The sequence below is a fragment of the Nyctereutes procyonoides genome, unplaced genomic scaffold (genome assembly GCF_905146905.1).
Source record: "Nyctereutes procyonoides isolate TBG_1078 unplaced genomic scaffold, NYPRO_anot_genome, whole genome shotgun sequence".
In the NCBI taxonomy this organism is placed as follows: domain Eukaryota; kingdom Metazoa; phylum Chordata; class Mammalia; order Carnivora; family Canidae; genus Nyctereutes; species Nyctereutes procyonoides.
The window spans coordinates 18746086-18763870 of NW_026575020.1; the positions used below are offsets into that span (position 1 = coordinate 18746086).

Sequence of the window (17785 nt, forward strand, 5' to 3'; positions counted from 1 at the left end):
TTTTAATAACTGTGTAGTTCATTGACTTTTTAGCTTAAACTGAGTTGCTATCATATCTCTCATACTTTGTCCTTTCTTTGTGGGTTATTCTTTTAAAGGTTACTTAATCAGTGGAATAGAATACAGTTCAGAAATAGATTCACACAAATATGGACAATTGACTTTTTACAAAGGTGCAAAGTCAGTTCAGTGGAGAAAGGATAGTCTTTTCAACAAATGGTGCTACAGCAATAGCACATTTATTTGCAAAAGAATGAACTCCAACCTGTAGCCCACATGTTATACAAAAATTAACATAAAATAGATCAGTAACTTAAAAGTGAAGCAGAACCATAAGGTGTTTTGAAGAAAACGTGGGAGAAAAATCTTCCATGACCTTGGGTTAGGCAAAGAGTTTTTAGATATGACATGAAAAGCATAATCCATAAAAGAACAAATTGATGGTTGGGCTAACTCAGAATTAAAATTTTTTGCTCTGTGAAAGATGTGTTGTTCACAGAATGAAAAGACAGATTCCAGACCTAGAGAAAATATTTGCAAATTGGAAACATCTGACAAAGGACTTACGTCCAGGATACATGAAGAACTCTCAAAACTGAACAACAAAAAAGGGGGATAAAGCATTTGAACAGGAACTTACCCAAGAGAGATATATATGATGGCAAAGATGTGCATGAAAAAATGTTTCATGTAAGCATTAGTGTTGAGGGAAATACAGATTAAAACCGCAATGAAATGCCACTACACACACCTATTAGAATGTCTCAAAATGAGCACCTGACAACACCAAGTGACACCAGGGTGCACAGCAACTCAAACTTTCATGCATTATTGGTGAGAATGCCACTTGGGGTAAGAGTTGAGTGTTTGTTTGTTTTTTTTTTTTAATTAAACATATACTTACCAGATATCCAGCAGAACATCTTAGATGTTTACCATAGAGAAGCGTATATCCACACAAAGGCTTCCACATGCATGTTTTAAGCAGCTTTATTCATAATCATCAAAAAATGGCAACAGCCCAAATGTTCTTCAATAGACAAATAAAAAAATAAATTGTGGTACATCATTCAGCAATAAAACAGGAACAAGCTACTGATAAATGCAAAAACATGGATGAATGTCAAAGGTTTTATGCTAAGTGAAAGATGCCAGTCTCAAAAGATTATATACTTTACAGTTCCATTTATATGCCATACTGGAAAAGGTAAAACTACAGAGTTGGAGAACAGATCAGTGTCTGGCAGAGGTTAGGGGTAAATGAAGGGTCTGCCTGCAGAGGAGCAGCTCTGCTCTCTTTGTTCCTGGAAGTTTCTATTTTCCTCAGTAGCCTATTTCCTTGGAGTGTTTCCCACCTGTTTTTTCACAATGGCTCACCACTGAACCCTTCAGCTTGTCTTGATTGTGAACATTTTGTTTGGATTGAGGGAAGGGGGGAAATACTCGTGTGCTTATTCCCAGATAAGTCTAGGAATATTTCTTATGGTAATGGATACATGATACAGTACTTCCAGGGATGGAGGAATGGGTTACATCAACCTCTAGTGTCATTTTTTGCTTGAAAAATATATCTTTGATACTAAAACCTTACCCAGAAGAAAATAATAGATTGCACAGAGCTTCTAGATTTTGATGTGGGTTAGAACTGAAAAATGAGATGTCTTTAGACCCTTTTTCCTTCTCTCTTTGATAAGTGATATAATGTGGTTTGGACACTCAGAGATTCCTGAGATTCCAGGTTCTGGTTGATGATTTACTGCAAAATTGCTTATAAATTGAAGTAGAAAATGTTTTGCAGACCTGGCAGCTTTCTGGCTTCACACCCATTTGTCACCCAGCATTTCCCTTTGTGTATAGAACAAGAATTAATTAGGCTGCACTGCAGGAAAAGTTTATGGCTATAATTTATATAGGATGAATTTCTTTTTAAAGAGACAGCATTGTTTTGTTATACCTATATACATATAAGTGTGTATATATATAAGGTGATTTTTTTCTCTTAAAGTAGTGTCTGCAAGCTTCCAGAGTGAGCCTTCATTTTTCTGCTCAATGCAAGACGTTGGTGGACTAGACGCTTTTATACTGATTGCTTTCTGATCAAACTATTGGTTTTCTGTTTCTTGTTTTCAAATTCATTGTGTGCTAGTGAGCAGCACTCAGTTGTAGGTTTGCATTTTAGACATCAGTCAGACTTGTCTGCTTTCCAGAGCTTTGTATTCTTTTGGTTTCTTCGAAGACTTAGGATTCTGTTTTTTTTTTTTTTTAGGGTCTTGCTCATTCAATTAATGTTTTCATAATCAATGCAAGTCAGAACTTGCAATTTGTTCCTGATTTGCACATTAAAGAGCTCCATTAATTAAGGATCCTGGTGTTTGGCATGTTCCCGCAGGATCTGTGCATTATTTACACGGTGAAAGTGCAAGATGCACGCTTCGCAGTTGTAGTGGCAACTGCAGTTAATCCTGCTTTTTCTCTTTCTTTCGTCTTCTTTTTTTCTTTTTTGCTTGTGAATAACAATTAATTCACAACTCATTGAAACTCCTAAGGGATACATTGGACCTAAATAGGAACAAGTGATCCAAACGATGGGGCCACAGTGGAAGAGTAGAAAGTAAATCCTTTGTTTAAAAGGGGAAAATCCCCTTGGAAGACATAGAGAATTTATGTGTTTGGTTTTTGTTGGTTGTTGGAGTTGGCTGAATGTAGGAGGCATAATACTGTTGAGTTGTACTTCTCTTTACTCTGATTTTGCAGATTTTTTTTCCTCTCTGTAATAGTAGCTATATTGATAAATGAAATTGCCTTTCAGAGCCCAAATGACCCCAGAGATTTAGACTAACATAACCCTATGCTATGTCAAGTAAGCTGTTACATAATATTCCTATTTTTAGTTGCTTTTTCATGAAATCACTTTTCAGGGTGTTTGGGTTCTGTTAACCATTTCTTTTGGAAGCCTAATCTAAACCAGAGGTTGTGTAAGAGGGTGTAAAAAGCAGTTGGAAACATGAAATCAGATCACTGGTTCAGCAGGTTCCTCCTTTCTGGTCTCAGCCATGGCTAATGGTTATCTATTCCTAATGCATTTTCCTAATAGTAGCTAGTCTGTCCTTAAAAATACTATGAGAAGCTGCAAAGCATTTTCACAAGTGGAGATATTTTTTTCTCTGATATTTATGAAACTTGCTAGGAATTTTGTGGGATTTAATTTGTGTTTATGTCCTTTTGCTACTATGTAGATATAGACATACATAAAACCTTCATATATATATATCTTTATGTAAGTGTGTATATATAATATTCACTGGAATATACATATACAGTATCGAAGTATGTAAAGGAAAAACTAAACGCTCTCCCACTTTCCCAAATCCCTGTACCACCTTCCAAAAAAACAATGTGGGGTGTATTATCCCAGATATTTTAACATGTGTATATTTTCTTCTAATATATATATATATTTTTCTGTTAAGTATTAGTGGAAGTTTGATGAGGGGAGAGGTTGAGGAGGCCAGTTTGAAGGGGGAAAAAAAGGCTATAAAATTGCTTAAGAATTATCTTAGAGAAAATCTGAATATCATGATACCTTTAAGACACATTTCTGTTGATTATTATAATTATATTTACAACCTGACCCCAAATAAGTTTGTCCATATGATTTGCTTTGGAAGTTTGTTGTACTTGAACTGTACTTTAATTCTTTGGTAATTTTTTTTTTAAGATTTTATTTATTTATTCATGAGACACACACACAGAGAGAGAGAGAGAGAGAGAGAGAGAGAGAGAGAGGCAGAGACACAGGCAGAGGGAGAAGCAGGCTCCATGCTGGGAGCCCGATGTGGGACTTGATTCCGGTTCTCCAGGATCACGCCCTGGGCTGAAGGCAGCGCTAAACCACTGAGCCACCCGGGCTGCCCTCTTTGGTAATTTTTAATTAACTTTTATATAATATTGTTTTGGTTGGTGTTTAGTTTTAGATCTATCACATTCTTGAGGTATTTGGATAAATTTGCCTCCAGATAAAACCCCAAATTCTACTATTTTGAGAAGAATTCTTACTAGCTATTCATACTATTTCATACAAGGAATTTTAATTTATTTATTTATTACTTTTTAAGTAGTTTCTGTGCCTAGTATGGGGCTCAAACTCCTGACCCCAAGATCAAGAGTTGCACACTACCGACTGAGCCAGTCAGGTGCCCCTATACAAGGAAAATTTTTAAGCGTAGACAAGCTGTTTAGACAGTCTTAAAGATTCTTACATTCTGGAGTGCCTGGATGGCTCAGTGGTTGAGCATCTGTCTTTGGCTCAGGTCTTGATCCCAGAGTCCTGGGATTGAGAGACCCTCATCAGGCTCCCCACAGGGAGCCTGCTTGTCCCTCTGCCTATGTCTCTGCCTCTCTCTCTGTGTCTCTCATGAATAAATAAATAAAATCTTAAAAAAAAAAGGTTCTTACATTTTAAAGATGGTACATGAATGTTATGTGGTGAGGGTTAGGGGGAAGGACAGATACTACACTTGATCTTAAGCCTAAAGGCTGAGAAGCGATAGGGGGAAGGGCAGAGACAGACATTCTAACTCAAGTTCTTTTTTTTTTTTTTTAGATTTTATTTATTTATTTTGACAGAGAGAGAGTGCATAAGCAGGGGGAGAGGGAGAAGCAGGCTCCCCGCTCAGCGGGGAGCCTGATGTGGGGCTCCAGCCCAGGACCCTTTGATTATGACCTGAGCTGAAGGCAGACACTTAACCGACTGAGCCATCCAGGTGCCTCCCCCGTTTTTGTTTTTGTTTTTTTAAAAGTCAGGTTCTAATTAGCATTTCTGGTGACCTCAGTAGACTCATAAGGTGAACACGAGTGAAAAGAAATCAAATGCGATATTTGAGAACCAGTATGATCAATTTACTTCTGTCTTGGTATTTTCATTGTGCAAGTACAATGTCAGATGACCTTATACTTACAAATAATAAAAATAGCTTCAGTTTGGTACTTATGCATTACTGCCCGGGCACTATATTAAGTTCTTTACAAATGTCTCATTTAGTCCTCACAGCAGCCTGTAAAATAGGTGCTAATAAATGTGCTGTACATATGAGGAAGTGAAGTCTTGGAGAGGGTCAAGTAACTTGCTTAAGGTCATACAGTTAGAGGCAAAGTTAGGGTGGAAACAGGGGTTTGATCTCTGCTCTTGGCCACGCCACCCAATCACTATGTGTGCGGTTTAACTCTTTTGTTTTATTTTAAGGTTTATTTATTTATTTATTTATTTGAGAGCATCCATTGGGAGGGGCAGAGGGAGAGGAAGAGTGAATCCTAAGCAGACTCCCTGCTGAGCATGGAGCCTTTATCTGTGGACTTTGAGATCCATATACTGAGCCAGAGTCAGGGGTTGGATGCTCAACTGACTGAGTTCACCTAGGTGTCCTGCTTTTTTTTTTTTTTTCCTTTTTAAAGAAAGTATGAGGAAATAAAGAAATTGAATAAATGCTGGAACTTGAAGAAGTGAAGGCAGGAGCAATGTGGAGATGAATTTGTAGTAAAACAGGTGGCTTACAGTGAGTAGTAATTGTATCCTTTGGGTTTTCTAAGGTCTTTTCTACATACTGCCTTTCAGTTAGAGAGCTAGAAGGGCCCTGGGACTCAGCTGATCTGCTCTTTCTCCTGTAGGCAGATAAGCTGTTTTTTAAATGGTAGAGAAATGTATCAATAGACTTGTTTCTTACTATGATACATATTCCTTAAATAAAATCTAGTAAATGGCCAAAATAAAAGTAAGGAAGTAATCTTCCCCAATCCCAGCAGCTTGAGTTCAGTACTTATAATACTTTGTTGTATGGCATATATCTTTTCCAATTTTTTCCTCACTGTGGGCATGTAGTTAGAACTAAAGTGGAACCATTTTCTATATTCTGTTTTGCAATCTGGCTTTTTTTTCTATTTAACAAAGATTATGAATATTTTTCCGTGCCATTAAATATGATTCTATGGCATCATTTTTAATGGCAGCATAGACTTCGCATCATATGGATAGTTTAATCAGTTCTTTATTGTTGAACATTTGGATTGTTTCCATGTTTTTGTTTTTGTAAATAATGTAATAAACATCATTGTTAGTAAATCTTTACTTATATCCACGATTACTTTGTTGTGGAAAACAAATTTCTAGATGTGGAATTAGTATGTGTTCTAAGGATATGTGAAATTTTAAGGCTTTTGATCTGTATCACCAAGTCACTCTCCAAAAAGGTTGTATCGCTTTACATTCTGACCTTCTTTATAGGAGTGTCAGTTTCCTTTATCCTTGTCAACACTGGACTTTATAATTTTGTTTCATCTTTGTCACTTTGATAAGTGGAAAATGGTTTCTGCTTATTTTAGTTTACATTTTTTTAAAAAAAGATTGTATTTACTCTAGGGAGAGGGAGAGAGGCAGAGACACAGGCAGAGAGAAGCAGGATCCATGCAGAAGCCCAATATGGGACTTGATCCCTGGACTCCAGGATCATGCCCTGAGCCAAAGGCAGACATGCAACTGTTGAGCCACCGAGTCCATAGTTTACATTTTTTAAAATTTACACTTTCCAGTGTTTAATGAGGGTAAACATTTTTTCCCTTACATTTATTGGTCCTTGGCATTTCTTTTGTGAATCACACAGGGGAATTTTAGACGAGTTTAGGGATAGAAGATCTCTTTATCAGTCAAACTTATGACCACCTGTAATTTCTCCTGCCTTTATTTTAATCTATTTCTCCTTGTTTGGTTTTCTGTTGACAGGCAGAATTACTTCTACCTCAGAAGACCTTTGTATTATTATATATATTTAATCTTTCTTACTTTTTAATTTTAATTTTAAATTTTTTCTTTTTTTAGTAGTCATAAAAGTAAAATGTGTTTGTAGCAAAAAAAATTTTTTTTCAAATAGTGTTGTTCCTCCTCCTCCCCAATAGTACTGAAATGTAACATGGATTGTGAATGTCTTCTTTTCTCCCTACTGTAAAGCATTCTTCAGAGGTAACCATTTATAGCAGTGTGGTATATATCCTTCCAGATCCTTTGTCAATTTAAACTTTTTTAAAACCATACATGACATTTACATCTCTGCATGTTAATGAATATAAATCTATCTTTTCTTTCTATAAGAAAAAAAAAAATCGGGCAGCCCGGGTGGCTCAGCAGTTTAGCGCCACCTTCAGCCCAGGGCATGATCCTGGAGACCCAGGATTGAGTCCCGTGTCAGGCTCCCTGCATGGAGCCTGTTTCTCCCTCTCCTTGTGTCTCTGCCTCTCTCTCGGTTTCTCGAATAAATAAATAAAATCTTTAAAAAAAAAAAAGAAAAAAAATTGTTGGCTGTTTTTGTTTTCTTTTTCCTTTTCCTGAAGTATTTTAAAGTTAATTACAATCATCATATCAGTTTGCCTTTAAATACTTCTGTAGGGATGCCTGGGTGGCTCAGTGGTTGAGCATCTGCTTTTGGCTCAGGTCGAGATCCTGGGGTCTAGGATTGAGTCCTACACTGGGCTCTCTGTGAGGAGCCTGCTTCTCCCTCTATGTCTCTGCCTCTCTCTCTTTCTCTCTGGAGATGTTTCATGAATAAATAAATAAAATCTTAAAAAAAATACTTATGTAAATGGCTCTTAAAAAATGAAAATGTTTCTTCTATAACACTGTCATCTCACCTAACCAAATTAATACTTCCTACTAATCCTAATGAAATGTCTACTCCATATTCAGAGTACTTCAGTTATTTCAAAAAGTATTTTATAGTTTAGTTTATTCAGAACAAGTTCTGTTTATAATTATTTTTTTAAACAGCTGCACAGAAAGTTATCTGGTTAAACTAAATTAAATTAATCAATCCCCTATAAATGGGCACTTAAGATATTTGCAGTTTTTACCAGTTATAAACAATGCTAAAAATAATTTTTTTGTACCTGCTTCTTCGCTTTCTTATCTGATTATTTCATTAGGATTAATTTCTGGAAATGGAAAAGTAGGGTCAGGTGGTATGCATGTGCAAACCTTTGATACATTTTGCCAGATTGCTTCCTGGATATGTCGTTCTAATTAAACTCTTATCAGTTGTGTATGGATAGTGCCCCTTTCCAAACATTCTTGCCAACATCAAGTAGTATCAGAAAAATATTACATTGTTTTAGGTTTCTTTCTTTCTTTTTTTTTTCTCCCTTAAGTGAGTCCAAACATCTTTTCTGATGTGTTTGGCTATTTGAATTTTGGAGACTATTAATCCATTTCTTACCATTCTCTTTTTCATGTTAGGCAAATACCCCTTTATTTTGCCTTACCAGGCCTGCCTTCTGTCCGTATAGATTTGGGCTTCCTTTATTTTCTCCACATTATTTTTCCTGGTGTGGGAACCAAATTTAGATGTAGCATTTTAACAGAGCCTCACTTGCATTGTCTTTTATTTTTGTTTTTGTTTTTGTTTATCATGTAGTGATATTAAGAGAGAGGGCAGTTTTGTCATTTCTTATAATTGAAAATTTCATTATACTTTGCTTTCCAGATTGTTTTGATACATGACCATTTAAGGATACGTTGATGTAGAAAATGAAAAATATGTAGTTCTTTTTAAAGCTTTAGTAGTATTTAATTTTCTTCATTAGTATGACGGCAGTATAATAGTACCCACCTCCAAGGGTTATTGGAAGGGTTTAATTGAGTTATGTAATACATATAAAGTGCCTAGGCTAGGGCCTGCCACTTTGTGGGTTCTTCGTGATGTTATCTGTTAATAATGATAGTATGGTCTTTTTTTAGGCTGTAGCTCTGTGGCCGCAGTATTTGTTTCCCCCTTCTTAAAAGGGTTATATAAATAAATACTAATACTATACTGGCAGTTACTTCTTTGAAGACTTGGAATGCACATATAAAAGCATGCCAAGAAAATTATTAGGATGCCATTTTTGTTCAGTTATTCATTCAACAACCTGCCATTTGCCAACACCACGCATACCAAGGCAAATTATTCACAATCCCTACCTCAGGGTGCTCATAGTAGGGTGTAGAGATAGATAAACCACTTCTAAAACATAAATATTTAAGTGTTTTCACTTAAATGAAAGCAACCTCTTGAAGTGTTTTCATTTTGGATTGGCAAACAAATAATGCTTAGTCTTGCTAATATTAAAAGAAACACAAAAACAGTCTTATTTTCTGAGCCTCATTTTAGCCATCTAAATGGTGATGATTACTATGTCTTAATATGAATGCATTACAACATTTGTAAGTTCTTAAAACTGGTAAGATGGTTTTGAGACTCTTAGGAGTAGCCTGTATATCTTATAGGAAGAAGTTAAGTTTGATTACTTTGCTTTTGTTAAAAGAAGTCAGTTTGTTGAGGGTACATACTTGTTGAAGTTAGCAAATATATAGTTCCCATTTTGTTTGCTTGTCAGCATTTAGATTTGAAAATGGTAGTGTAATTAGATGTTCTGCTATGGGGCTTAGGCATAATTTCTCTGGAACGAACATATATTTGTAGAATACCTTTTATGGCTCAGGTGATGTGTTGGATGCTAGAGTGACAGGATGAGGTCTGTGCTCTCAAGTAGCTTACAGTGTAACGAAATCAGACTCAGTATAATATGACAAGGGCTGTAGCAGTGATGTGAATGATATTGAGAAAGGAGTGATCAATTCTGCCTGGGAATCCGCGTTTTCAGACCCATGCTATAGAGAGAATTAGGGCATTTAGGTTAGGAGTAGTTTCATTGCCTAAGACGCTGTTTGTTTGAAGGCTTTTGAATAAGAAAGGATCAGACTGTTTTATATAAACAGGGTTACTTGGATTGTGGTTTTAATTTAATTTAATTTAATTTTTTAAAAGATTTTATTTATATATTCATGAGAGACACACACAGAGAAAGAGGCAGAGACACAGGCAGAGGGAGAAGCAGGTTCCATGCAGGGAGCCTGATGTGGGACTCGATCACGGGTTTCCAGGATCACGTCCTGGGCTGCAGGCAGTGCTAAACTGCTGGGCCACCGAGGCTGCCCTTAATTTATTTTGAGTAAGTTTTATTATTTAAAGTTTGCTTTAAATTTTAGTAATATTTTAAATTATAAAAGTAATGTATGCTTATAAAATATTCAGATAGTTAAAAAGTATATCAAATAAAAATGAAAGTATCTCTTTTCTCCCTGGGTAACTCTCATTAGACAGTTTAAACAATTACTTGTAAATAAGTTTGGGTTTTAAGTACCTTATATTCTGAGCACGTATTTTTTTCTGTTCAAAGGGTAAAAAATACATTTCCTTTTGTAGGAAAATACTACGGAGCAATGGAAGCTGTCTGGGACCTGTGAAGTGGAAGGGAACTGTAGTGGGTTTTGGGAAGTACATTGATCAGTTAGATTGCTGTGTCCTATAGGGCTTTTTAAGGATTTATTGACACACTTCATCAAGGTATTTGAGGGAGTATTCAGGGAAACCTAAGAAGTTCTGCAGTTCTTTTCCCTTCCTTATAAATTCATGCCAGGTCAGAAATTACAGCTTGAGTGGGATGTCCCTCCACAGAACTCAAATGCACACTATCTATCATGTTACTTGGTGTGGCAGTAATGTAAAATGTTAAGGATTTTTTTTTTTTTTTTTTTTTTTTTTTTTTTTTGCTTTTTGCTTCTTTCTGTGAGGGGGCTCACTCAACATATTTTATCCTATGTCTCTTCATCTCTCCCTATTTCAACTTCCACTTACTCCCCCAATTCCCCACATCATTCTCTTAAGAGAAAAAAATAAGTTTTGTCCACTGAGTCCTCTTTCTTTCTTGATTTAATATGTCTTGGGTTGAATGTTTCTCACAAAAACACTTTGCATTCAGAATTAGCCTATCAAACCGTTTCCTCCATAGACTCCTACACAGACTACACGCCTTCCACTGTGGTGCCCCCTGAAGTATGGAAACCCAAGGTTGCTTTTGGCTTAGCCATCGTGATTTTAGAATATCAGTCCCTGTGCTCTGCTTTGAAAAGTTATCCTGGTGGTTTATTTTGTTCCATTAAAAAATATTGTTTTCGGTCCACAGAACCAAGTAGCCAACACACAGAGACGGAACTCCTTAAACTGTTCCAGTTAAAACCACAGTCCTCATAATAACACATCCACTTATCCAAATCTGGGAATACACTTATGCACACACCTATATATGCCTATACATACGTGGCTATATAAAAATTCTAGTTGGACACACATTGGAGATGATAGCAACTCATCCATATGGTTGGTGTTCAGGAATTTGTAACCTGAAGTACTCTTTCTACTGGTAATGCCATTCTGCTTGGGGAATATAGAACAAGCCCAAACAGTAATACTGACAGAATTCGGAATTATGATACAGTGGAGCCTTCACGTAATTCTTTGTTGAAGAAGTTAGGGCCTAAATGTTAAGGCTTATTGTTATTCTGAGTTGATAATCTCTGCCTTGCTTTAATAATTTTTCCTCATGCCTGGGTAGCCCGCGAGTTGCACAATAATCACTCACACAGCTTTGTAATCAATGCCCAAAGTAATAGGATTCCTCTGGCCACCGGCAATTAATAAATTTGTGTCTTTTTTAAAACACTAGCAAGTCGGGCCTGAAATACGACTGACTGGCTCTCCTCATTTGCATATTTATTGCAGTGGAAAAATTCTTACCAGATGATTGATGCTGAGCCTGCCTCTTGAATTCCAAGCAGCACATTATTATGAAATGAAAAATGCCGGCCATACAGTTGATTAAAGTTGAAGACAGTGGAATCGGTGTTTTTTAAGATTGTGGGAGAATTAAAGGCATATTTTAATAGATGTTGACAAGAAGTGAACTAACAAAAGCAAAGCAAAGGATTTGCTTGAAAAGATTTAATCAAACGTCTTTCTTGGGGGATTAATTGCCGGGGATGACTAGTGCAAGTGGCAGGCTTGTGTGGATTTGAATGAAAAGTATTGTTCTCAGGCCAATATATCGTGTGTCATTTTGACCTATAGTTTAGCTCTGGTTCTAGAGTTACTTTTGAAGGAGAAAAAAAATGCTCTTGTAATCTATACATTCTAGTTCATTGTATTTATCTGGCATAATAGGAATGTGGGAATTTATGTATACTTGTACATAAATTACTGTATATTTTCATGGTTATTTTAAAAATAACTGTATAGATATTTAAAAACTGATAAGGTAAGCTGTATTTTAGTTACAAATTCACCGTCTGCATTCCCCCTCCAATCCCCTTGCCAGAAGTTGTACTTATTGGTTTATAATCTAATTAATGAACTGTGTGTCTATGTCCAAACTTATTCTCTGCCTACAATTTTGTTTATGTTGAACAGCCAAAATGAATCAGGGAGAAAAATAAAGCTGTTAGGTGAAAATGGTTTTTAGATTGGTGACATTTTATATATAGAATGCTTGCATATGGGTAGCGTGTAAATGAATACTTAATACAGGAATCTATGAATACTAGTTCAGTCCTAGCACTGTTGATCAGTACAAGCAGAACTTGAGACTTTCACCACGTGAAAGATGATGGTTTTTTGATAGTGATATACTTTCTGTATCCACAGCATTTAAAAATTTATGAAATGCTTTAATATAGAAAAATTTACTATTTTTTACCTAAATTCTGTGAGATAAACAAGCAAAGGATTATCTACATTTTACAGATGAGAAAATTACAACTCAAAGATTAAATTGGTCTGCTCAGTATAAAATGACTAGTTAGTAATAATGTCAGAATACAGGGCTTATGACCCTTAGTAAAGCATTCTTTCCATTGATTCTGTACTTGGAAAATGATTCCTAAAGCTGGTGCCCAGATGCTGAGGTTGTATCTTGATAATATGGTGAGGCATATGTCCTTAGTCTCCTCTTAAGGGGAAGGCCTCTGGAAATGGACCATGTAGGGCAAAATAAACATATATATCCTTGACAGTCTCCATTTGTTTTGTGGCCATGTGCCAAGAGGGAGAGAGAAGAAAGTATATGCCTCTCTGCTGCTTTTTTAACTTGTAACTCTGACAGTAATTAGGAGAAAAATAAAAGATGAGTTAGAAACCATTGGTTCCATTCTCTTCATTTTTCATAAAGTCGAACAAATAGAATTTGGTTCTATTTGAATGATGAAAAGAGGGTTGGGTTGGGTTTTGTTTCGTATTTTGACTGGGACGAATATCCTGTTAGATTTGAGTCCCCAGGAGAGTTTCCTCAACTCTTGTCAGCTGTGGCTTTGAGGAGGCCAAAGGATTGTCTAGTTTCTTTAGATTTGACACAGAATCTTAGTGGAAGGGAAATGTGACCCTAATATTGCAAAGAAATGAGAATTCAGTTCTTTCTTCTATATCTCTTTACAGGAAGCTGTCCATGTGTTGGTCACTGGTGACTCTCCTTTGATAAACATTTTCCTTCCTTCCTTCCTTCCTTTCTTTCTTTCTTTCTTTCTTTCTTTCTTTCTTTCTTTCTTTCTTTCTTTCTTTCTTTCTTTCTTTTCTTTCTTTCTTTCTTTCTTTTTTCTTTTGTGGTTAGAAGCACAGAATTGCAGATTTCATCTCTGGTAGGTCTCTTGACACTTTGATGCATGGTAGTGCTATCCCTGAATGGAGCTTAAATACTTCAGGGCTACTTTCTGACTGGGTGAAGGGGTGTATAAAATGAGAACATATGAGAGAGTATTAACAGAAAGGCACACTTTGATTTACTGATATTGGCTCTCTGCTTTCTTGTTGGATTGATATGCTGTCTAATATATCTGCAATGGATTTTTTAAAACTGACTTGAACAAAATAAAAATGCTTGTATAACTACTTGAAAGTGGCCCTTAAAAGTAGTAGTCTTTTCGTTGGGTGTTTTCACAGTTCTTGGTTATGCTGCATGTGAGAATCACATTATGACTCGCTTGTTGGGGGCAAGCAGCTATGAACATTACAGACTACTCTGCAGCTTCCCCCCTGCCGTGGTTCCTGATTTTCTGTTTTACATCATGGACACATGGTACCTACAGGCAGGAAGGGACAGGCACCTGCTTTTCTTGTTCTTCGTAATTTTTTATTGTGGCAAAAAACACATAACCTAAAATTTATGTATCATAAAATTTATCCTAACCGTTTGTTTTTTTCAGTTTTAAATTTATTTTTAATTTTCGTTCCTGTATAGTTAACATACAGTGTTATATTAGTTTCAGGTGTATAATATAGGGATTCAGCAATTTATCCTAACCATTTCTAAGTGTACAGTCCAGTAGTATTAAGTAGATTCACATTGTTGTGTTACCAATCTCCAGAACTTTTCCATCTTGTAAAATTAAAACTTTATACCTGTGAAACAAATCTCCATTCCCCTCTCCCCCAACCTCTGGCAACCTCCATCCTACTTTCTGCCTCCATGAATTTGACTACTCTAGGTACTTCTTATAAGTCCCTGTCTTTTTACAGCTGGTTTATTGCACTTAACATAATGTCCTCAGGGTTCATCCGTGTGTTGTAGCACATGTCAGAATTTATTTTATTTTATTTTATTTTATTTTATTTTATTTTATTTTATTTTATTTTATTTTATTTATTTTATTTTATTATTTTTAAGGTTTTTATTTATTCATGAGAGACACAGAGAGAGAGAGAGAGACAGGGACACAGGCAGAGGGAAAAGCAGGCTCCCTGCAGGGAGCCCGATGTGGGACTCAATCCCAGGTCTCCAGGATCACATTCTGGGCGGAAGGTAGGCGCTAAACTGCTGAGCCACCCAGGCGTCCCAATTTCTTTCTTTTTAAAGGCTGAATAATATTCCATTGTTTTTTCCCTGTTCTTTTTGACAAGGCTCAAGATTGAAGGATTATAGATGATTTTTTTTCTGTACAGAGATGCACTAGGATGGAAGAATTATTTATTATGCCCTGGTCTTGGGAACTCTTAAGGTTTTTTCTCTTTTCAATTGTGCTAAAATATACATGACATAAGATTTACTAGCTTAACCATTTATAAGCATATAGTTCAGTATCATTAAGTACATTTGCATGGCTATCCAACATCCCCACCATCCATCTCCAGAACTTTTTCATCATCTCAATCTGAAACTCTGTATCCATTGAATAGGAATAAGTGTCTGTTTCCCTTTCCCCTGCACTCCTGGCTGCCACCATTCTGCTTTCTGCTTCTATGAGTTTGACTGTTCTAGGCCTCGTCTAAGTGGAATCACATAGTACTTGTGCTTTTGCAACTGGCTTATTTCACTTAGCATAAGATTTTCAAGGTTAGGTCTTGGGAATTTTGAAAACCACTTTGCAAATGCAAAATTGGTTTGTGGTTTCACTGTGGAAAACATAGGCTCTGTCTCTTAAGGTGTAACCTTTTGTAGAAAAGGCATTAAAAACCATGGTTAACTTTGTGTGGGCTGAAGTCCCTATGGAATATAAAGTAACAATGAATGCAGGGATTGCTAAATGAAATTAGGGGCACTTGTGAGAGGGTTACAGTATTTAAGGGAAAGAGGGAAGGTGTGAGAGAAGCCTGGCCAGAGGTGAATGGACAGCTATTACTGACAATAGAATGGAGTATCACACAATTTAGCAGTGGATTAAATATATACAATAAGGGCACCAAAATGTCAATGATTGCCTATGAAAACACATTAAACGAGAAAATCAGACAAGAGAGTAATATTAGGTAGGAAGAACAAAGTTCTGTTTCTGATGTGGTATATTTGGAGGAGTGATGGAGCATCCATGTGAAGATTTTCCTGCAGTTGCTGGAAATGTGGAAGCTCAATAAAAGGAGAGAAGTCTGAGTGCTACCAACACATAAATAGTGATTATCAGTGTCTAGTTAGCCCCTTTAGTAGGATTAGGCTGATAAAGAAGGTAAGAGTTCAGTTCTCAGAGGGCCAATTTTTATCCTGAAAGTTCTTAGCCGTGGACTGTATACTTAATCCTGACCAGCTTTATTACAAATGCATCCTGTTGGCTGTGAGGAGAACCAGGTTAATAACATGTTTTGACGTGCAAAATTTTAATACAACATGCAGCACTGTAAACAGGAAGTCATTAACTTGAGTTTCCATACGTAAACAGGAACTTTTCATAGGAATATGTGCAGAGAGATTGGATGTGTGAGGTGGCAGCTCAAACCAGAGCAAATGAGATCTCCTGAGGGAGGGTGGTGGTCGCAGTGGCGGTGGCGGTAGTAGGGATCCCAGGACAAAGTTGTGCTCTTTAGAAGAGGAGGAATTGCTTAAGGAGTTGATTGATAGAGGGATAATCCAGGAGGTCGGTGGGTTACCTGTAGAAACTAACACCATAGGGAAAAATGATTAGTTATGATGACAAGCAGGGAAGGAGTTTGTCAATCTTACTAAATTTAAGAACTCACATTTATTGTAGATCATTTCCTACACACCATACATATGTTACCTCACTTGTTCCTCACAATAAGCCTGTGAAGTAGGCACCTGTTACTACTTCCTTTCAGGAATTCTGTATTTCAGAGAGTTCTTAGTCCCTGGGTACCCTTTGCCTTCCCCCCACCCCGGCCAGAACTGCTCAGGAGTCATGAGTTATAGGCATTGCCTACTTTGGAGAACTGTAGATAATTAATTGTTCCTTCTCTGTGCTTTATTTCCCAGGTCACAAGGCTCTGAAATCATTGTTGAGGTCATTGGCAGATCTTCAGGAAGAGTTACTTTTCCAGTACCCAGATACTAGATACTTAGTAGATGGGACAAAGCCCAAAGCAGAAAGGTAAGGAAGGAATGGAACTCTGGGGTTGCTTATTTTAATCTGAGCGGTTTACTATCATTTTTGAAAAAGAAAGCCAAATCCTCTGCAAGAAGATAATAGACTTACTATTAATAAAACAGAAAGACCCTCTTGCATTTAACTGGTGGCTGAGATCGCACAGAAATTAGGAATTAGGTTTTCCATTTTTATATTTACTTGTGCTTTCCTTTGTGGACTTCGGAAAAGGCTTGCCTTCTCTTTAGACCTGTTGAAATGAGGAGATGAAGGGCGCCTGAGTGGCGGTAGTCTTTTGAGTGTCCGACTCCTGGTTTTAGCTCAGGTCGTGATCTCAGGGTGGTAAGATCGAACCCCGTGATGGGCTCTGCACTCAGTGTAGAATTGGCTTGAGTCTCTCTCTCTCTCTCCCTGCCTCTGTCCCTCCTTCTTGCCTCAATCAGTTAATCAGTCAGTCTTTTTTAAAAAAAGAAATTAGGCAATGAAAGGACATTTTTTATTTTAATTCTTGATTAATGTTTATGAAGCACTTCCTGCCAATACCATGGAATTGCTGGTCACAGGCATCTCCTTTTCAGTAAGGGAGGAAGCACTTATTTTACAGGTGGAAAATTTTTAGAAAAGCACAAAATAACCTGTTTTCTTTTCTGAAATTGTCACATTTGATGAAGGATTTCCACACCCACCACACCACCACCTATTGTTTAAACCTGCTGTATGTATATGGAACCTGCTTGCTTTTTTTCCTTTGGGCTTATCCTTTGCTCCATTTCTTTTCTGCTGAATTAGTTGGAGGGACAAGTAAGCTCATGTTTATTGAGCACCTATAATGTGTTGGGGTCGGTAGTCCAGGGTGTGCAAGTGGCTTGATAGTTAGAGATTGTATTACTTACTCTCTCCAGGTAGTTGCATTTATTGCAATGTAGTTCCCATTTCGTTGTCCACCTTTTTGAGCTTTCTTCACTTTTAGCTCTCTTCCTTTGATTCAGCTAATATTATTCAGCTTTCCTGAACAATCGGTTACAGGGAGACCCATTTCCCTTATTGATTTGGGGATTAAGGTCATAAAAGTAT

At 36.8% G+C, this 17785-nt stretch overlaps 1 protein-coding gene and 1 pseudogene across 2 annotated transcripts in view; one reads left to right on the top strand and one right to left on the bottom strand.

The window, feature by feature from the left end:
- AATF (apoptosis antagonizing transcription factor) overlaps positions 1-17785 on the top strand; it is a 104971-nt gene that overhangs the window by 19911 nt on the left and 67275 nt on the right. For both annotated transcript variants that reach the window (XM_055333051.1, XM_055333060.1), the window contains exon 5: positions 16603-16717. In XM_055333051.1, coding sequence (XP_055189026.1) covers positions 16603-16717 — 115 coding nt within the window. The remainder of the gene's footprint in view (positions 1-16602; positions 16718-17785) is intronic.
- On the bottom strand, positions 4385-4548 carry LOC129518521 (U2 spliceosomal RNA; annotated as a pseudogene).